The following is a 23084-nucleotide window of genomic DNA, read 5'->3' as shown; positions in this document are numbered from 1 at the left end:
AAAAGGTCATATCAGTAAATAATCGAGAGTCCTTTATCAGGATGAAGTAGGTGGTGGACACTGACTACACATCATAAAAAGAAAGATCATTGTGCACACGCACGCACACACGCACGCACGCACACGCACGCACACGCACACAAACTCAGAGAGAGAGAGAGAGAGAGAGAGAGAGAGAGAGAGAGAGAGAGAGAGAGAGAGAGAGAGAGAGAGAGAGAGAGAGAGAGAGAGAGAGAGAGAGAGAGAGAGAGAGAGAGAGAGAGAGAGAGAAACACACAGGCCTGACCCCTGCACTCTGTGGGACTTCTGTCAGTCACGCTGCGTGAAGGCAGTGGTCCATAATTAAAGGTTTATCATCTCTCCTCCCCAGACCAGCAATAAACTGCCTGCTCTACCTATGACTGACTGACTTGCTGACTGTGTCTGTCTGTCTGACTAGTCACTCATGGGAGTTGAGATAATAACCGGGGGATGAGTACCGAGGGGAAGACAAAACGCGGAGAAAGGGAGGGAAGAGAGATTCTGCCCTTCCTTTCAAGCCTGTTAACCTGGGAAGAGTCCATGTGTCACTCGTAACAGCAAATGTCATTCCGCTTTCCTTCGACGCGGCATAAGGTATCACGTAATTCCCTGAATATGAAGCTCTATTTTCCATCAGCTCACACCACTCCATCAGCTCACACCACACCACACAGCTCACACCACTCACCAGCGGGCCCCAGATCACGATTATTATTAACACAGTCAGCACCGTATGGCGTCAAACACAGAGAGGTAACGCAGAACCATCCTGCCTGTCCGTATGTCCGTCCGCCCATCGGGCTACGTGCCTGTCTGTCTACTTGCCCGCCCGCCTGCCTCTCTGTTGTCACTCTGTCTGTCTACTCGCCCGCCCGCCCGCCTGCCTCTCTGTTGTCACTCTGTCTGTCTATTTCCACGAATAATTCAGAAGAAAACAAAACACACATGCTCTCTCAGAGTCTCGCGCTCAACACTCTTCAACCCCTGGTGGCTAATACCTCTCCAAGCCTGTCTGGACTTTCCGTACAGACGTCAAAGCGTCGCTACAGCGAGGGGGAAAACACGCCTGGCTTCAGCACTTTCCCCCGACACAGACGGGCTATAGCCTGGTGCACTCGGACGCCACGATGAACGCTGAGGGCTGGTGAAGAGACACGTGTCTTCCAACCACAAGCGAACACAAGATCAGCGTCGGAGGGACAGAGCAGAGCTGTTCTGGGGGTGTGGAACGACTGGAATCAAGTGGAGGGAAAAGAGAGGGGCATCGTTCAACAGTCTTTTTTCTTTTACAGCAGTCGCAGGGTCCTTTCTTTTTGGAGCTTTGAAATAGAATAGAAGTGTTCTTCTTTCGGGATTTGAGGCAAGAAGAGCAGGCATACAATGCAGTGAACAGTATCTCTGGCAAATGCGGTCAAAAATACAATCCTCAGAAGTAGATCTCCTTCTGACACAATACCTGTTCATAACTACTTTTGCCTCCTTTAAAACCTCAAAACGAAGCCCGCCCAGACTGACCACTGGGAACGACCTGGACATATTTACCAGCTTCATGGTGACGTTGTTCTGCTCCCAGCGACACAGCAGCACATTCATCTTCCTCCTCTCTCTTCCTTATCCTCCTCTTCCCCCCTCTCACACACACACACACACCTGTATTAGGTAGGAGTGGGAGGACCAGCGGCTAGCCAGGCCCAGACAGAATCCATCAGAGCCAGAGGAAGAAACAGGACTGGGGACCGAGGAGGCCGACTAACCAAGAAGAGATCCACAGAAAGAGAGGATAGATAGGTCGAGTAGAGTAGAGAGGTGGAGAGAGAGAGATCAAATGTGAGAGGGTTTTGAGGAAAGAAAGAAAGAAAGAAAGAAAGAAAGAAAGAAAGAAAGAAAGAAAGAAAGAAAGAAAGAAAGAAAGAAAAAAAAAGAAAGAAAGAAAGAAAGAAAGAAAGAAAAAGGCCCCCCAAAAAAGTTAGAGGGAGCGAGAGATCTCAGAAAGTTCCAGAGAAATACGCAAAGCAGTAGATCCAGAAAATCCTCTATACATCCAGATAAAAGAGCCTGCTCCTGCACCCATCTCTAGCCCAACAGGTCTCACTGTGCCTGGGGCCAGTGCTCACAGCCTACCCCTTCCCTCCTTTCTCTCCACCCCCTCTGGGTCCGCAGAAGGAGGAGGGAAACGAATGCTTCAGTCAAGAGGAGCTCCACCACCTCTACCGTTATACCACTGCTCTGTCTGAGGGCCAGCCAAACCAAACACACACGCGGAGGGAGGGAAAAAGGGGGGGGGACCAACGGAGGGGAACCCCCTTCCTCTTCCACCTCCCACTCTACCCCTCCTCTTCCACCTCCCACGTGGACGCCCTCGGCAACGCTGGGCACTGTGCTATTGCTTTTCAAATGGACCACTCGTCATACGGGGAGGAGAAAGGGAAGAGAAAGGAGAGAAGAGAAGAGAGACCTCTTAACCTTCTACCCTCTGTGACCCCCCCCCACACACACACACACACACACACACACACACACACACAAAGTATCATGCTGGTGCATGATAATACTAGAAGGGGTGAAGAGCGGGTAAAGGAGGGTAGGTTAGAGGACAAACCACACGGGCCTCCTAACTACCCCTCTCTGTTTTCTATTTATTCTGTATTTAACCAGTCCTCCTCTTTTCTTAAAAAAAAAAGAGAGGGAAGGTTTTATTTTCCAGAACCAAACATGGAACAGTCCAGTCTCTGATCACCATTCACCCACAGCTTACTGCTGCAGACACACACACCCCGCCACGAACCACAAATTACAAGCCGAATTTGAACTTGAAGAATCGCCCAAGACGAAGCGCAGTACGGGAGACATGATCATTGCCAGGACTCTGCACATTTCGAACATGCGCCTGTAGCTATTTGTTGCATCGACAACACTACCACAGCGCTGAAGACTTTAAAGAGCCCCGAAGACCTTGGAACCAACGCAGCTACTGAACTCATGCTCCCAAATGGTGTTTCAATACAGTGTACCGCAAGCCCACCTACCCGATTCCTCTCTCATACTTGCACTCAGTCTAGTACTTTACAAATTCATTGAATCCGACTGTACTCTCCCACACCGATGCACTAGTTACATAGTGAAAAATCCAGCCAGCCTGCAGCACAACACATACAATTCCAGCTCACTACTAGTCTGTCAATTCAGCTTATAACACATCCATTTCATATTAGCCCTATAAGCATCTGTGAATTTAATGACTATGCACTGTGGCCTTAGAGGCAAAGAAGATGTGGCCATTTAGGACATGTGTTTAACAGCTATAAACAAGTCCATTAAGTGGTGGGGCCGAGAATCGCAGGGTGTGCTTTGTTTCAGAACCCTGTGTGGGTAGATTCATCTCAGTGTCCCCTGGACAATGGGCCCTAGCCCCATTGCGGAAGGGGGCTTTGTTTTGGGGGACCCCCGCAGCCTGGGTCTCGAGGGCTAGGTGGGGAGTGGGGGGTTGGGGTGGTCCTGCTGCTGGCTGTTATGGGGTGAGGGTGTGTGCGGGGTGCACTGATATTAATAACCCCCTCAAAAAAATATGGAGAGGAGAAATGGGAGAGAGAAACAATTGACCACTATCAATTCAGTGCATTATAAGACTTTCACCATCTCTCAAATTCTCTCTCTCTCTCTCTCTCTCTCTCTCTCTCTCTCTCTCTCTCTCTCTCTCTCTCTCTCTCTCTCTCTCTCTCTCTCTCTCTCTCTCTCTCTCTCTCTCTCTCTCTCTCTCTCTCTTACTCTCTTACTCTCTTACTCTCTTACTCTCTGTAGACTGTGCTCCATTAACTCACAGACCTAAGAGGGAAGCTAGTGTTGCATTACCATAGTAATGTGATGTATGATTATAACACAGTTTAGTTCACATTATGGCGCAGTCAGGCAGAACTTCCAACACTCCGAATCACGGAATGCCATCTGGGCCTGGTTGCTATGGGTACCAGCTGTAACCCTGCTAATGAAAGAACATCTCAATGTGCTGCAGTGAGCAGGCTGGTCAGATTTCACCTGCTGTGTGTGTGTGTGTGTGTGTGTGTGTGTGTGTGTGTGTGTGTGTGTGTGTGTGTGTGTGTGTGTGTGTGTGTGTGTGTGTGTGTGTGTGTGTGTGTGTGTGTGTGTGTGTGTGTGTGTGTGTGTGTGTGTGTGTGTGTGTGTGTGTGTGTGTGTGTGTGTGTGTGTGTGTGTGTGTGTGTGTTTAAATATATAAACATCAAGTTAATTCCTGGAGACAACAAGGTCCTACATAGCAACACTGAAACATAGTCAATGTGTCACTGTTAGAGGTAAACAAAAGGGTGTTTGGCACTAAGTGGTTGCGCTGGGTTGTTTCTGTTAGCTTTTGGTGTGTGCGCGTGTGTGAGTGACGGTGTGTCTGTGTGTGTTCTCGCTATTCCCAAACAGGCAATCCCTGAGACTCCCCTGATGAGTACTAAATCCTAAGTGGGGATCTAAAGCTCTGCAATTAAAAGCATCTCAGGGAATGAGTCACACACACACACACACACACAGCGAATCCAACGCCGTCCAGTTGAGCGTCATTGCGATTCCACGCAGGTAGAAATCAGAGGCTTTAAAACAGCCTTCCCCGAGGCAGCGGGTGCTGAATGCTGAATGTTTAACACAGCAGAGAAGGACAGAGCTCCTATAATCACGCAGCTTCGGGAGGACTCATCCACATCCCAGTTCATATTGAGGTAGGGAAAGGAAAGGATCAGATGGGTAGATCCATCACACACCAATCAGATCATTCAGAATGAACTGAATCATTCAGAAAGTGGACGAACCAGAAACCTCTCGTTGCTCTAGTCATGATTTCTGTGGTAAACGTGGATCTCTTTGGTCAGCCTTCAGCGGTCATTCAGTCCTACCACCATCCCACTTTACACTTTACCCTCCCTCCGGAGGTCACGTGACGTCATCACCACCCGTGACTTCAACCTCATGAACCCGCCCTCCCTATCGGCGCCACCACGCCTTTTAGACCGGAATAGGTGAAGATGGTGTCTGATTGTGGTAGCCTAACCGTGGTCCCACCATGGTCCCAGGAGTGACCACGTACAATGGCCCCGTTTGTCTGACTGACGTGCTCTTTGTGACACAAGCGCAGGAATGGAGAGAAGGAGCGAAAGAGGAGAGAAGGAGAGAAGGGCACCTAAGGGAGGTCTCTGAACGGACGTTGGCCCAGTAGAAACAGATGGGCAGACCTAATGAATATGGTTATCCGCCGGACAGGGAGAGGAGGGGCTGGGACCTCACACAGAAAGACCGGGGGGAGACACAGGAACTGGAATCAGATCAGGAAGGATCAAAATGGACATTATGTCATAAAGTGCACATGGGAGTCAGCTGGTCCAATCATTTCATTCGGTTCACATAGACCACATGTTAAATGTTAATGTTACATCACGTCCACATACGACATCATAGGTGAGGATGATCCTTTGTACTTCCTGAACCATCTTGAGATGTATGACATCACGGTCTAATCCTTCTCTATCTGATTCTAGCAGAGGTACAGGAAATACAAATATACCTGGAAATATATCACTATATTTCTGGGTATATTGTGGGCATTCTGCATACAGTATATTGTATTTGTTGACATTGATATAATGTAGCTGTGACTAGTATGACAACAGCTACAACAGCAGTCAGACTGTGTTATATAGCCTTGCCAAAACGCTACCCATGAAATAGTGTGTTGACTCATAAAACATTACCAATAAACAAAGTGTGTGTTGTTTGTGACTGTTAGGCTCGATATTCTGTCACAGATGGATACTGAAAGCCTGGTCCCAGACCTGGTTGTGGTTTTTTGTGTGTGATTTTGCCCACATCGTCATGTTTGGCATGGCAATCCCATAACGAGTTGTCAAGAGAGCCGGAACAGACCGGCAACCAGGCTAGAATACTAACTCTACCCAAACAAAACAGAATGAAATCTGATATCAAAGCTGATAGTGTCGCTTTGAGAATGATAGAAACAGGTCCATGCCAATGAATCATTTATTATCCACGACTACATCTCTGTATTGATTCACTGCGGCTCTTCTTTATAGAAAGAACCTGCTAGTTCTATGGGGGGGGGGGGGGGGGGGGGCAAGATCCTTATCCTGAAACAAAGTAACTCCAATAGTGTCCGAGAATCAAATGGTGCATTGGCAGCGTGTGACTTCTGTGTCTGAATTCGAGACGGAGGCAGGGCGGTGGCACCCTGGACTGATGGATTCATGGGAGAGCGATCTAGCCTTCGCTCAGTGGGAGGGGCAAAGAGGCGTGCCGCCAATATAGGCTCCCGTCAGAGACTTTCAATGTGGAACAAACACTAAAAGACAAGGACACACGTCCATCATATAGGAGCAGACAAAAAAAAAGACACACATAGCCTACATTTACACCCCCCCCCCCCCCCCTCTAATATCATACCCATTTCTGGTCTGATAAGATTCCACAGTGGACACAGCCCGCCACTGAGCGAGCAATGCCTGTGTTCTGTGGTCCTCACACATTGTAGACACCTGCTGTGCACACATTAGTCAAACGATTCAAACTAGTCCGGCGCGTGTTCGCTGTACGTGAGCGTCAATGTGTGCAAGCTTCACTGTGTGTCGGTGGGGGATGAAGCCAGACAAACCTCTTCTCTTTTAGCTTGGACATGAAAATCACAGAGAGAAGAACGGGGGGAAAAGTTGTGACGGGGAGAAGAACTGATAGTTACATATCACAATATTATTTTGGACAATGTTATTTTGGACAATATTATTTTGATACTTGGACCCCAAAAAATGTATTATATATACTGTCAGGCCCTGATCTGTTTCACCTGTCTTTGTGCTTGTCTCCACTCTCCTCCAGGTGTCACCCATCTTCCTCATTATCCCCTCTGCATTTATACCTGTGTGTTTTCTGCCTGTCTGTTGCCAGTTCGTCTGGTTTGTTTCAGCCTTCCAGCGTTTTGTGTCTCAGCTCCTGCTTTTTCCAGTTTCTCCTCTTCTCCTCCTTTTTGACCCTTGCCTGTCCCTGTCCCTGACCCTGCCTGCCTATCCTACTCTGGATTATCGACCCCTGCCTGCCTTGACCTGTCGTTTGCCTGCCCCTGTTACAATAAACCTCGTTACTTCACACGGTCTGCACTTGGATCTTACCTTGGTACCTGATATATACAGTATTTGGGATTTACATTTTTTGCTAAGTAGCACTATAGCCTTTTCTCCATCTTCTTTTTAAATAGTGAGCCGACATGTTTTCAGCATTTTCATTTCCATGACTGATCAAAAGTAACTTTCTCAGGCTCTGTCTGTCTGCAGCTGACATTTTTTTACCTTTATTTAACTACATTTATTATTTTTTTAGCAGACGCCTTATCCAGAGCGACTTACAAATTTAACTTATGACATCCAGTGGAACAGCCACTTTACAATAGTGCATCTTATTTTGAAGGATTACTTTATCCTATCCTAGGTATTCCTTAGGTGGGGTTTTTTCAGGTGGTGATTGATTCCGCTGTCCTGGCGTCGTGAGGGAGTTTGTTCCACCATTGGGGAGCCAGAGCAGGAACAGTTTTGACTGGGCTGAGCGGGAACTGTCAGTGGTAGGGAGGCGAGCAGGCCAGAGGTGGATGAACGCAGTGCCCTTATTTGGGTGTAGGGCCTGGAAGGTGCCGTTCCCCTCACAGCTCCGTAGGCAAGCAGTGCGAGCTTCAACTGGAAGCCAGTGGAGAGAGTGAAGGAGCGGGGTGACGTGAGAACTGGTCTAGGAATTTTCAGTGGGTTAACTGGTCTAGGAACAGTGGGTTAACTGGTCTAGGAACAGTGGGTTGACTGGTCTAGGAACAGTGGGTTGACTGGTCTAGGAACAGTGGGTTGACAGGTCTAGGAACAGTGGGTTAACTGGTCTAGTGGGTTAACAGCCTTGTTCAGAGGCAGAACAACAGATGTCGTAGCTTGTCAGCTCGGGGATTCGATCTTGCAACCTTTTGGTTACTAGTCCAACACTCTGACCACTAAGCTACGCTAACGCCCCAGCTGTGTAACCTAGTGAGCAATATATATGGAACATCAAATCGAAATACATATAGAATTGTGAAAATTGCAATTTATAATTGGCACCCGAGTGTCGTGATAATATCGTTTCGTGAGGTCCCTGCCAATTCCCAGCCCTAATATAAATATCGTATGAAAATGCGGAGAACCTATTAAAGAAAACAAACCTATATATTCAGTCACACACATATCACCTCAACCTGCAGTCTACCCAAAGAGAAAGTGCCATCTCTTCTATGAAGATAACTGCTATTCCATTTGTTTTATAGGCTCACTACACATCCTGAGGAAAACACATGTGAATCCATCCCCCATCTCCTTTCCCTTTGTCATGGCAATGAAGTCCGCCAGACCTCCAGCCAGTCTATCCACTGTGAGGGGGAATTAGCAATCGAATGCAGCAGGATATATAGCCCCCCCCCCATTTCATTCTCACCTGCTGGACTCTATGGGTCTTTAGAAGGCCTAAACAACTGGTGGAGTATGGGCACCATTAAAGTCAATGGTCCCATGAGAAGGTACTAGAGGTTAAGAGAGTTCCGGAGGCTGTTGATTGTAAAGAGGGTGTGGGGGAGGAAGGGAGAAGAGGAGAGAACTCTCTACCGCTAGTCGATCGATATCATTCCATTAAGGGTCATTTAATTAGATAAGAGTCCGGCGCGGTAATCAAATATAGTCACAAATACCACCGATCAAAAGCATGGCCGCTATCTGAACCCAGCACCTGATCGAGTTCAAAGTCTGAGGATGAAATTTGAGTCTTTTGAATTCAATTGGACCCAATTACAATAATTCAAATGACTACATGCATTATCAACACATTATGCACATGTTCTTATCTAACGGTTTGATTAACGGAGCTCTGTGTCAACGCTAAAATCGCACGCGGGGACATAGATGAACATCTGGGCTTCCGGCGTGCCCGGAAATAATAAAGAAATGTCCTTCAGATATTAATACTGCTCTCAGCAAAGCTCATTCTCTCTTGACTGAAGGTCCTCCCTATATCCTGAATCGATATTTGCTTTGAGATAATTTGAGCAAATATTGGGAGAAATTAAACCTCTCCAAAAGGCGGTCATTGCTGTGTGCTTTTCATTTTGACACTAACGTAGATAAGCCCTAAGCCTTGGTTATGACTCTTAATGAGACCCAGGCTCCTCATAAAGACAGACTTAAAGCCTTTATCTGGAGAAATGCTTATTAAGATAGAGGTCTTATCACACTACTGGCAGATGGGCAGATGGATGTGTGTGTGTGTGTGTGTGTGTGTGTGTGCGTGCGTGCGTGCGTGCGTGCGTGCGTGTGTGTGTGTGTGTGTGTGTCAACTCATACTGTGTTCATACACTGTTGTTTACGCCCTGTGTATGTATATCCTGTATTGTCGACATAGTTTATCCTAATATACCTACTACTGTACATACCATACCATCCTCTACCTACTACTGTACATACCATACCATCCTCTACCTACTACTGTACATACCATACCATCCTCTACCTACTACTGTACATACCATACCATCCTCTACCTACTACTGTACATACCATACCATCCTCTACCTACTACTGTACATACCATACCATCCTCTACCTACTACTGTACATACCATACCATCCTCTACCTACTACTGTACATACCATACCATCCTCTACCTACTACTGTACATACCAGCTCCAGAGGTGCTGCACCACTACGGCTGACCCTGTGAAACAACACATTTCCTTGCACCGATCCAGTGTACATGACAATAAATTGTACACATCACACACAGTATTTATATTCTCACTCTCATATATATCGGCTTGGATTGACATTTCTTGATGAACAAGAGCGAATGAAAATGTATTTCTACTGTATTTGCGAGACATTCTACTGCACTGCTGGCGCGAGTAACGCAAGCATTTCGCCGCCCCTGCCATAACACCTGCAAATCTGTATACGTCACCAGCAAACTTCGACTCGACGAGTGTTGTGTGGGTGCGGGCGTGCGTGGACATGTCCATTAAAAAGGTCTGTGACACGCTTCCACAATAGGACAAGGCTCATTCACTACAGCGCTAGCTGTGAAAGACAGATCAATGCCACAAATGAAGAAATTGAGCAAACAGAATGACATCCTTCCTTTACCTTTCTGTCTCCCTCTCCTCCGATATAGATTTTTTTTCCCTCCAGTGATTAAGAAATAGTTCCAAATATGTGTGTATGGCCGAAAGAAGGAAGGTACATTATCTCCACTGAACAAAAATATCTGGATAAGAGCGTCTGCTAAATGACTTAAATGTAAATGTAAATGTAATATCAACGCAACAATGTCAAAGATGATAGATACCTTCTGATACCTTGTCGTCAGTGCTAAGACTTAATTCCCTGCCACCTCCCCTTAGACAGATTGAGGTGTTCAGCATCCTAGAAGTTACAGTCCTTGTAGTTATTCCAACCTCCTCTCTCTGTTTGCCACTTCCACAGCCAAGGATAAAGGAACCAGCGACGATGCACAGTTGGATATCGAGGGAAGGGAGAGGAGGGAGAGTAGGAAAGGAGAGGAGGGAGAGTGGGGAAGGAGAGGAGGGAGAGTGGGGAAGAAGAGGAGGGAGAGTGGGAACTGAGGAACAATAGAGGAGAAAAAGGAAAAATAAAGTGTGAAATGTGATCCCTGGAGAGCAAAGAAAACAAGGTCCTGAAAATACTTGGTAGAGAAGTGCTATGAATGCATGGTGAACACACACACACACACACACACACACACACACACACACACACACACACACACACACACACACACACACACACACACACACACACACACACACACACACACACACACACACACACACACACACACACACACAGCCCTCCCCCATGCACACACACTCTCACACTCTCACACACACACACACACACCCCCCCCCCATGCACACACACACATCCTCGTTCAGAGGCATTCTCTAAATACATAGGCAATGTTTTGTATAGTGAGCAGCATTTTTACACCATAGACAAGGAGTGGCAGCAATGCCCTTGACTGTGACAAACACGTCACACACCTTCACGCACGTCTCTCACACACACATCTACGTCTCACACACGTCTCACACACGTCTCACACACACACACACACACACACACACACACACACACACACACACACACACACACACACACACACACACACACACACACACACACACACACACACACACACACACACACACACACACACACACACACACACACACATTGATGGCCTTGACTACCTCCTTCCTGCCTGTTTGGCAATTGTGCCAGTCTGGCTGTCTTCACTGCTGAGTACAAAAGGGACAGGAGATGCAGTACATAACGTATGCTCACCACTAGAGGCCAGTAGAGGCTGCGTGTGTACTGCTCATCCCTCAATGTCAGTGGGCCAAGTGATTTAACTGGGAAGGTGATTTCCCTCTCCCATAAAGACTAGGAATGTGCATATTTCCCTTTCAAAATGATTTGATCCGTATCTAGATACATGGGCTCCGATACGACACAGGAACAATTAGTTTTAGTTTAAAATGTATGTGTACACCTGCTCGTCGAAAATCGAATTCCAAATAATATGGAGTTGGTCCTCTCTTTGCTGCTATAACAGCCTCCACTCTTCAGGGAAGGCTTTCCACTAGATGTTGGGACATTGCTTGCTTCCATTCAGCCATAAGAGCATTAGTGAGGTTGGGCACTGATGTTAGGCCTGGCTCGAGGTTGGCGTTCCAATTCATCCAAAAGGTGTTCGATGGGGTTGAGGTCAGGGCTTTGTGCAGGCCAGTTATGTTTTTGTCTATGGTGATTGCATGGCTGCATGCTCGATTTTATACACCTGTCAGCAATTCATTTGAAGGGGTGTTTACATACTTCTGTATATATATTGCATTACACAGGATTAATATACAGTTGCGAGACAAAGTGTGTGAACCCTGTGGAATTACCTGGATTTCTGCATTGATTACTCATAAACCTGTGGTCTGATCTTCATCTCAGATCAAAATAATAGACAAACACAATCTGACTAAACGAATAACACACAAACAGTTGTGTTTGTCACATTTCCATTGAAGACACTGAGTCATCATTCACAGCGCAGGCTGGGAAAAGTAAGTGAACCTCTGCGATAACGACTTCGCCAAGAGCTAGTTGGAGTCAGGTGTTTCAATTAAGGAGATGAGATTGGAGGTGTGGGTGTCACAGGTTCCCTGCCCGTTAAATGAAGGCACACAAAGCCTGGTTACTGACACATCTGTTCTTCCCCAAAACGATTTGATTTGTGAAACGCGCATCGATCCCACCAACTTTCACGGGTCCTTAGAAGACGCGTTATGGAGACTCACGAAGCTGGAAAAGGGTTACAAAAGCATTGCTAAAGTCCTTCGGTGTTCACCAGTCCACGGTGAGACAAATTATCTACAAATGGAGAAGATTCAGGGCTGTCGCTACTCTCCCTGGGAGTGGGCGTCCTGCGAAGATCACCCCAAGAACACAAAGGGCAATCCTGGAAGAGGTGAGAAAGGAACCCAAGGCTAAAAGCAAAAGACCTGCAGAAAACTCTACAAACAACGAAAGTCCACTATCATGTGTCCACTATCGGGGAAAAAACACTGCTCAACAATGATGTTCGTGGAAGGACACCGCGAAGGAAACAGCTGCTGTCTGAAACAAAAACATCACCAACACCAAAACCTCATCCCAACTGTGAAGCATGGTGGAGGGGGCATCTTGGTTTGGACCTGCTTTGCTGACTCAGGGCCTGTAGGTCTTGTAATCATTGAGGGAACCCAGGAGTTCAAAAGTGTATCAAGACATTTTATAGGAGAATGTCAGGGCAGCAGTCCGTGACCTCAAGCTTAAGAGAGGTTGGGAGATGCAACAAGACAATGACCCAAAGCACACAAGTAAATCAACTCATGAATGGCTGAAAAGGAAGAAGATTCGTGCTTTGGAATGGCCAAGTCAGAGTCCGGACCTTAACCCAGTTGAGATGCTGTGGCATGACCTGAAGAGGGCTGTGCAATCAAGACAACCCAGAAATATTGATGAACTGGAACAGATTTGTTGGGTGGAATGGTTCAGAATTCCTCCTCACCTTTGCACAAGTCTTATAAGGAGCTACAGGAAACGTTTGGTGGAGGTTGTTGCTTCTAAAGGAGAATCTACACATTTCTAAATTCAAGGGTTCACTTACTTTTTCCAGCCTCCACTGTGAATGATTACTCAATGTCTTCAATAAAAATGTGAAAAGTGCCACATGTTTGTGTGTTATTTGTTTAGTCAGATTGTGTTTGTCTATTATTTATTTATATATTTGTAATAATGACAATTACAGCAACACTGAATGAACACTTTTAGTTTAACTTAATATAATACACCAATAAAATCAATCTAGCCTCAAATAAATAATGAAACATGTTCAATTTGGTTTAAATAATGCAAAAACGAAGTGTTGGAGAAGAAAGTAAAAGTGCAATATGTGCCATGTAAGAAAGCGAACATTTAGGTTCCTTGGTCAGAACATGAGAACATATGAAAGCTGGTGGTTCCTTTTAACATGAGTCTTCAATAATAAGTTTTAGGTTGCAGTTATTATAGGAATTATAGGATTATTTCTCTCTATACCATTTGTATTTCATATACCTTTGACTATTGGATGTTCTTATAGGCACTTTAGTATTGCCAGTGTAACTGAATAGCTTCCGTCCCTCTCCTCGCCCCTACCTGGGCTCGAACCAGGAACACATCGATAACAGCTACCCTCGAAGCATCATTACCCATCGCTCCAGAAAAGCCGTCGCCCCTTGCAGCTCAAGGGGAACAACTACTTCAAGGTCTCAGAGCAAGTGAAGTCACCGATTGAAACGCTATTAGCGTGCACCCCGCTAACTAGCTCGGGAGTTGATAGACTTGAAGGCATAAACAGCTCAATGCTTTAAGCACAGCGAAGAGCTGCTGGCAAATGCATGAAAGTGCTGTTTGAATGAATGCTTACGAGCCTGCTTCGCCCTACCACCGCTCAGTCAGACTGCTCTATCAAATCATAAACTTAATTATAACATAATAACACACAGAAATACGAGCCTTTAGGTCATCAATATGTTCAAATCTGGAAACTATCATTTTGAAAACAAAACGTTTATTCTTTCAGTGAAATATGGAACCGTTATGTATTTTATCTAACGGGTGGCATCCATAAGTCTAAATATTGCTGTTACATTGCACAACCTTCAATGTTATGTCATAATTACGTAACATTCTTGCAAATTTGTTTGCAACAAGCGTGCAATGAACGCAAGAGAAGTGACACAATTTCCCTAGTTTAATATTGCCTGCTAACCTGGATTTCTTTTAACTAAATATGCAGGTTTAATCAAATATACTTCTGTTTATTGATTTTAAGAAAGGCATTGGTGTTTGTGGTTAGGTACATTCGTGCAACAATTGTGCTTTATTCGCAAATGCGCTTTTGTTAAATCATCCCCCGTTGGCGAACTTGGCTGTTTTTGTTAGGAAGAAATAGCCTTCACACAGTTCACAACGGGCCAGGCGGCCCAAACTGCTGCATATACCCTGACTCTGTTGCACAGAACGCAAGAGAAGTGACACAATTTCCCTAGTTATAAGAAAATCATGTTTGCAGACAATATGAACTAAATAGACAGGTTTAAAAATATATACTTGTGTATTGATTTTAAGAAAGGCATTGATGTTTATGGTTAGGTACACATTGGTGCAACGACAGTGCTTTTTCCGCGAATGCGCTTGTTAAAAGTAGTTAGGGATAGGCGGGACGCAAATGTCTCAACTGGCCAATTGCCAGGGAAAATGCAGAGCGCCAGATTCAAATAAAATACTATAAAATTCAAACTTTCATTAAATCACACATGTAAGATACTCAATTAAAGCTAACACTCGTTGTGAATCCAGCCAACATGTCAGATTAAAAAAATGCTTTTCGGCGTAAGAAGCTATTATCTGATGATAGCACCAGCAGTAAAGAAAGGGGTTAGCATATTTCAACCCTGCAGGCGCTACACAAAACGCTGAAATAAAATATAAAACATGCATTACCTTTGACATGCCACTTTTGTTGGCACTCCAATATGTCCCATAAACATCACAATTGGTCCTTTTGTTCGATTAATTCCGTCCATATCTATCCAAAATGTCCATTTATAAAGAGCGTTTGATCAAGAAAAAAACATCTTACAAAAAACGCAACGTCACTACGAAATATTTCAAAAGTTGCCGATAAACTTTGCCAAAATATTTCAAACTACTTTTGTAATACAACTTTAGGTATTTTTGAACGTTAATAAACGATCAAATTGTAGACGGGGCAATCTGTGTTCAAAACAGGAATTAAAACAAACCAGTGCCACTTTTCACGTCTTGTGCAACTCACAGAAGTGTACCAAGTTCCTAGTTGGCATACTTCTTCATTTCACAAAGGAATAACCTCAACCAAATTCCAAAGACTGGTGACATCCAGGGGAAGCGGTAGGAACTGAAAACAGATTCCTAAGAAATATCCCTGGGCAATGACAGGGAACAGAGAGAGGGAAAAAAATAAAATTCTGTTCCTCAGGGTTTTGCCTTCTACATAAGTTCTGTTATACTCACAGACATGATTCAAACAGTTTTAGAAACTTCAGAGTGTTTTCTATCCAAATATATGAATAATATGCATATCTTATATTCTTGGCATGAGTAGCAGAAAGTTGAAATTGGGCACGCTATTTATCCAAAAGTGGAAATTCTGCCCCCTAGCCCCAAGAGGATCACCCGTTTGACGAAGTAGGCTATGATTCAATGATAAATTAACAGGCACCACATCGATTATATGCAACGCAGGACAAGCTAGATAAACTTGTGATATCATCAACCATGTGTAGTTAACTAGTGATTATGTTAAGATTGATTGTTTTATATAAGATATGTTTAACCTCTTCAACCTATGGGGGCACTATGTCATTATTGGATAAAAAAACATGCCCGTTTTAAGTGCAATATTTTGTCACAAAAAGATGCTCGACTATGCATATAATTGCCAGCTTTGGAAAGAAAACACTGACGTTTTCAAAACTGCAAAGATTATTATCTGTGAGTGCCCCAGAACTGATTTTACAGGCGAAACCAAGATGAAACTTCAAACAGGAAATGAGCAGGATTTTTGACGCTCTGTTTTACTCTGGTCTCCTTATATGGCTGTGAATATGCTGTGAATGAGCTTATGTGCTCTGCCGTTCGTCCAAGATGTCTGCAGCATTGTGACGTATTTGTAGGCATATCAATGGAAGATTGGCCATAAAAGACTACATTTGCCAGGGGGCCGTCCGGTGTCCTTTGTCTAATTTGGTGCATAATTCCCAGTGGGAATTATTTTACCATTCGATACAGAAGGAGACTCATACTTCCAGGAACGATACATCATTGAAGAGATATGTGAAAAACACCTTGAGGATTGGTTCTAAACAACGTTTGCCATGTTTCAGTCAATATTATGGAGTTAATTTGGAAAAAAGTTTGGCGTTTGGATAACTGAATTTTCGTTTTTTTTGGTAGGCAAACGTGACGCACCAAACGGACCGATTTCTCGAGCCCAAAAAATCTTTCAGGTAAAACTGAACATTTGCTATCTAACTGAGTCTCCTCATTGAAAACATCCAAAGTTCTTCAAAGGTAAATGATTTATTGAATGTTTTTGCTGGTTTTTGTGAAAATGTTGTCTGCTAATGCTAACGCTAAATGCTAATGCTAAATGCTAACGCTAAATGCTAAATACTAGTTTGCTATGGTAGAGAAGCATATTTTTGAAAATCTGAGATGACAGTATTGTTAACAAAAGGCTAAGCATGAGAGCTAGCATATTGATTTCATTTCATTTGCGATTTTCATTAATAGTTAACGTTGCGTTATGGTAATGGGCTTGAGGCTGTAGTCATGATACCGGATCCGGGTTGGCTCGACGCAAGAAGTTAATGCTAGCTAGCACCTTACCTTGGCTACTTAATGCACACGCATAACAGGTAGTCAGCCTGCCACGCAGTCTCCTCGTGGAGTGCAATGTAATCGGCCATGATCGGTGTCCAAAAATGACGATTACCGATTGTTATGAAGACTTGAAATCGGCCCTAATTAATCGCCCATTCCGATTAATTGGTCGACCTCAACCATCAATGCAGAAATCCAGGTAATTCCAAAGGGTTCACAAACTTTTTCTTGCAACTCTATATTAATCCTAGACAACTGAAGGAGAAAGGGCACAAAAGAGTAGGAGACAGAGAGAGAGAGAGAAAGAGAGAGAGAGAGACACAATTATTAGAATGGAAGCCCCACAGCAATCAGAACCCTCTAGAGATGATCATCTTATTCCCTCCTTATCACCCTGTTCGTTTCTGGCCAGAGACTGTGATAGGATTCACCCAGGAAAGGATAGAGAGAGCAGAGAGAGGCCAGGGCCAGACCCCATGCAGCCATGGGGAACTGTGTCAACCCAGAGCAGCCATGGAGAATTGTGTCATTTCTGGACCAAACATACATTTTCTCCTCCCAACTCTCTTGCCTCTGCTCTCCTAGGAGAGGAGAGGAGAGTAAGATGGGGGAGAGGAACAGGGAGAAAAAATGGATGAGGGTGAGGGAAGCATGGTGGTTCCCAGGCAATGATTCTGTGTAATTAGGCTGTAGTGAAGGGAACCATGGTTGGCCAAGGTAGATGAACTACTGTATTCTGGTACAGAGGCAAAGCCTACAAGTCAAACCAATCAAATCTAATTTTATTTGTCACATACACATGGTTAGCAGATGTTAATGCGAGTGTAGCGAAATGCTTGTGCTTCTAGTTCCGACAATGCAGTAATAACCAACAAGTAATCTAACTAACAATTCCAAAACTACTGTCTTATACACAGTGTAAGGGGATAAAGAATATGTACATAAAGATATATGAATGAGTGATTGTACAGAGCGGCATAGGCAAGATACAGTAGATGGTATCGAGTACAGTATATACATATGAGATGAGTATGTAAACAAAGTGGCATAGTTAAAGTGGCTAGTGATACATGTATTACATAAGGATGCAGTAGATTATATAGAGTACAGTATATACGTATACATATGAGATTAATAATGCAGGGTATGTAAACATTATATTAGGTAGCATTGTTTAAAGTGGCTAGTGATATATTTTACATCATTTCCCATCAATTCCCATTATTAAAGTGGCTGGAGTTGAGTCAGTGTCAGTGTGTTGGCAGCAGCCACTCAATGTTAGTGGTGGCTGTTTAACAGTCTGATCTGATGGCCTTGAGATAGAAGCTGTTTTTCAGTCTCTCGGTCCCAGCTTTGATGCACCTGTACTGACCTCGCCTTCTGGATGATAGCGGGGTGAACAGGCAGTGGCTCGGGTGGTTGTTGTCCTTGATGATCTTTATGGCCTTCCTGTAACATCGGGTGGTGTAGGTGTCCTGGAGGGCAGGTAGTTTGCCCCCGGTGATGCGTTGTGCAGACCTCACTACCCTCTGGAGAGCCTTACGGTTGTGTGCGGAGCGGTTGCCGTACCAGGCGGTGATACAGCCCGCCAGGATGCTCTCGATTGTGCATCTGTAGAAGGTTGTGAGTGCTTTTGGTGACAAGCCAAATTTCTTCAGCCTCCTGAGGTTGAAGAGGCGCTGCTGCGCCTTCTTCACGATGCTGTCTGTGTGAGTGGACCAATTCAGTTTGTCTGTGATGTGTATGCCGAGGAACTTAAAACTTACTACCCTCTCCACTACTGTTCCATCGATGTGGAATAGGGGGGTGTTCCCTCTGCTGTTTCCTGAAGTTCACAAACATCTCCTTAGTTTTGTTGACGTTGAGTGTGAGGCTATTTTCCTGACACCACACTCCGAGGGCCCTCACCTCCTCCCTGTAGGCCGTCTCGTCATTGTTAGTAATCAAGCCTACCACTTTTGTGTCGTCCGCAAAGTTGATGATTGAGTTGGAGGCGTGCGTGGCCACGCAGTCGTGGGTGAACAGGGAGTACAGGAGAGGGCTCAGAACGCACCCTTGTGGGGCCCCAGTGTTGAGGATCAGCGGGGTGGAGATTTCAGGAAGTCCAGTACCCAGTTGCACAGGGCGGGGTCGAGACCCAGGGTCTCGAGCTTGATGACGAGCTTGGAGGGTACTATGGTGTTGAATGCCGAGCTGTAGTCGATGAACAGCATTCTCACATAGGTATTCCTCTTGTCCAGATGGGTTAGGGCAGTGTGCAGTGTGGTTGAGATTGCACCGTCTGTGGACCTATTTGGGCGGTAAGCAAATTGGAGTGGGTCTAGGGTGTCAGGTAGGGTGGAGGTGATATGGTCCCTGACTAGTCTCTCAAAGCACTTCATGATGACGGAAGTGAGTGCTACGGGGCAGTAGTCGTTAAGCTCAGTTACCTTAGCTTTCTTGGGAACAGGAACAATGGTGGCCCTCTCGAAGCATGTGGGAACAGCAGACTGGTATAGGGATTGATTGAATATGTCCATAAACACACCGGCCAGCTGGTCTGCGCATGCTCTGAGAGCGCGGCTGGGGATGCCGTCTGGGCCTGCAGCCTTGCGAGGGTTAACACGTTTAAATGTTTTACTCACCTCGGCTGCAGTGAAGGAGAGTCCGCATGTTTTCGTTGCAGGCCGTGTCAGTGGCACTGTATTGTCCTCAAAGCGGGCAAAAAAGTTATTTAGTCTGCCTGGGAGCAAGACATCCTGGTCCGTGACTGGGCTGGTTTTCTTCTTGTTGTCCGTGATTGACTGTAGACCCTGCCACATACCTCTTGTGTCTGAGCTGTTGAATTGAGATTCTACTTTGTCTCTATACTGACGCTTAGCTTGTTTGATAGCCTTGCGGAGGGAATAGCTGCACTGTTTGTATTCGGTCATGTTACCAGTCACCTTGCCCTGATTAAAAGCAGTGGTTCGCTCTTTCAGTTTCACGCGGATGCTGCCATCAATCCACGGTTTCTGGTTAGGGAATGTTTTAATCGTTGCTATGGGAACGACATCTTCAACGCACGTTCTAATGAACTCGCACACCGAATCAGCGTATTCGTCAATGTTGTTATCTGATGCAATACGAAACATATCCCAGTCCACGTGATGGAAGCAGTCTTGGAGTGTGGAATCAGCTTGGTCGGACCAGCGTTGGACAGACCTCAGCGTGGGAGCCTCCCGTTTTAGTTTCTGTCTGTAGGCAGGGATCAACAAAATGGAGTCGTGGTCAGCTTTTCCGAAAGGAGGGCGTGGCAGGGCCTTATATGCGTCGCGGAAGTTAGAGTAACAATGATCCAAGGTTTTTCCGGCCCTGGTTGCGCAATCGATATGCTGATACAATTTAGGGAGTCTTGTTTTCAGATTAGCCTTGTTAAAATCCCCAGCTACAATGAATGCAGCCTCAGGATGTATGGCTTACAGTTTGCAAAGAGTCAAATAAAGTTCGTTCAGAGCCATCGATGTGTCTGCTTGGGGGGGAATATATACGGCTGTGATTATAATCGAAGAGAATTCTCTTGGTAGATAATGCGGTCAACATTTTATTGTGAGGAATTCTAAATCAGGTGAACAGAAGGATTTGAGTTTCTGTATGTTTCTTTGATCACACCACGTCTCGTTAGCCATAAGGCATACGCCCCCCAAGTCTCATAGGGATTGGGCCACCACAGAGCATCCTCTGACAGGACTGGATAGAGAGGTCTCGCTTTTTGGAGACTCGACGAACACACATAGACACATGTATACTATAAACACAGCCTGTGTGTAGTGATCCATGGCCTATAGTCACAGCGGTGGCATGGCTGTCTCTCTCTGTTAGACTGAGCTAACACACACACACAGAGAGAGAGAGAGAAAGAGAAACTGGGTCACACAGGAAAACGTGATGAGCTGCCTTAATAAACCACAGTAAGCTACATGTAATAACACAGGGATGACTTGTGGCCAGTGTGTTATTAAATTGTTTCTGTTCTTTAAAATATTTTCATTTTTTAAAAGTCGTTCCAAGTCAGGTTTTGGTACGGACACGTTGCCAAGCACTTGCACAAACTCAAACACAACACACACACACTTGCGCCCCCCCCACCCACCACCGCCCAGCCTTACATGGCATTCAAACGATCGCTCTCTCCACGGAGGCATTTCTGCAGGGTTGCTAAGCAGACCAATAACTCGCAAACAAACCAAAACAACCACCCTGCTGGTCCGGATAGTCAGTTTGCCTGCTAGCCTGCCTGGACACTGGCAAAGTCCATGCTAAGACACTTTTACATTCAAGGGCATGCATTCAAGGGCATGCATTCAAGGAATCACATCACTTACCTAAAGGAGGAACACATCAATGCAGAACCACCCAGCTACAGTAAAAACAGCAGCGCAAACACACACACCGGTGTAGAATAGAGAGAGTGAGAGAAAGAGGTGTGGATTAAAGGGAGTGAGAGCGAGAGGTGGCGATCCACCGATAGAGAGAAAGAGGGGACAGAGAAAATAGAGCGACAGAAGACGAGAACGATGGAGCAGTGTGTTTCTCTCTAACCTGCGTGTCAATTCCACCGTCTGTCGCTGGAGCACTCTTGGTTTTGGGGGCTCCCCAGACTCCCTGGTTGTGTCCCGAGCCCCCCTGGGGGCCCACTGTGGGAATGTGTCTGTAGGAGGGCTTGAGGGGCATGGGCAGAGGTAGGGGCAGGGTGAGGGGGCGCGAGGGCACCTGTGGAATGGGCAGAGCGCTGTGCACCGGCTTGGGTTTGGGCAGTCCCGACTTCATCTTAGAGGCCAGCAGAATGGCGGGCATCTTCCTCTGGGGTACCGAATAGTTTCAGACACACACACACACACACACACACACACACACACACACACACACACACACACACACACACACACACACACACACACACACACACACACACACACACACACACACACACACACAGTACTGTCCGACCGCACTCAAGCAGTTAAGCCGACGCTGTCCTCCCAGTAAGCAAACAGTCTTAGCAGCTGGAATACGAGAGTGGGATAATAAGACACAGTCAATGTGTCGGGAAGTGTCCGTGTGGTCTTCCTGAATCCTGACGCTCCTATCTTTAAGAGGAGGGATCTGAGTCTCGATCCGACAGTGGGAGCATTAGTCCAGGTCCAGCTCTCTCCCTAAGATCCCACCTGTTCCCTTGCTGCAATCCCTGCTCCGGTCTATTAGGAATACCGGTATTCCCAGTTTCTTACCGGTATTCCCAGTCTCTTACCGGTATTCCCAGTCTCTTACCGGGAATTCCCTGTACTCTGATGCAGGAGTTGGCAGTGTTCCATTTGCCCAGATGCAGTGAGTATTCATCGAGGGAGTCTCTTCCTGGTGAGCTGAGTTAATTATCTTCTCTGGATGAGAGATGGACAAACACCTTGCTCCCTCGAGGAAATGAGGAGGAAGAAGGGAATGAGGAAAATGAGAAAAAAACGAGAGAACAGCAACAGAGGACCACTCGCTTCGGCGACCACTCTGCCTGTGACTGCACTGCACTGACTGCCCTCTCTCTATTCCTCCTCCTCCAACTCCCTCAATCCCTCCCTCCCCAGTATTAGCCCTGTAGCAGGTGTGGCTTAGGGGTAGTGGAGGATGGACATGTTTGGATGACAGCCTTAGGCGTGCTCTCTCCCTCTCCTTCCTTTCTCACTCTCCCTTCCTCCTCCCTCCCTCATTCCAGTTTGGTAGGGTTGGATGAGAGGACTAGAGGAAGAGTTGTAGCCACTGTAGAGACAGGCAATGTATTCCGTAAAGTCATACACACTGTGCAGACTAAGACCAACTGCTGAGATACACATTATCACACAAAAAGTTGGTGTGTGTGTGTGAAAATAGCTCTGAGTGTGTGTGTGTGTGTGTGTGTGTGTGTGTGTGTGTGTGTGTGTGTGTGTGTGTGTGTGTGTGTGTGTGTGTGTGTGTGTGTGTGTGTGTGTGTGTGTGTG

The 23084-nt window shown here is 45.8% G+C and overlaps 1 protein-coding gene across 13 annotated transcripts in view; it reads right to left on the bottom strand.

Moving 5' to 3' along the window:
* Nucleotides 1-22611, bottom strand: part of LOC124033942 (neuron navigator 2-like) — a 145841-nt gene extending 123230 nt beyond the window's left edge. For all 13 annotated transcript variants that reach the window (XM_046346445.1, XM_046346448.1, XM_046346447.1 and 10 more), the window contains exon 1: nt 21658-22611. In XM_046346445.1, the coding sequence (XP_046202401.1) occupies nt 21658-21912 (255 nt within the window). In that variant the 5' untranslated portion in view covers nt 21913-22611. The remainder of the gene's footprint in view (nt 1-21657) is intronic.
* Between the last annotated feature and the right edge of the window lie 473 nt (nt 22612-23084).

The sequence above is a fragment of the Oncorhynchus gorbuscha genome, linkage group LG04 (assembly GCF_021184085.1).
Source record: "Oncorhynchus gorbuscha isolate QuinsamMale2020 ecotype Even-year linkage group LG04, OgorEven_v1.0, whole genome shotgun sequence".
Classification (NCBI taxonomy): domain Eukaryota; kingdom Metazoa; phylum Chordata; class Actinopteri; order Salmoniformes; family Salmonidae; genus Oncorhynchus; species Oncorhynchus gorbuscha.
Note: the sequence above shows the minus strand (reverse complement) of the source record. Positions and strands in the feature narration are given on the sequence as shown.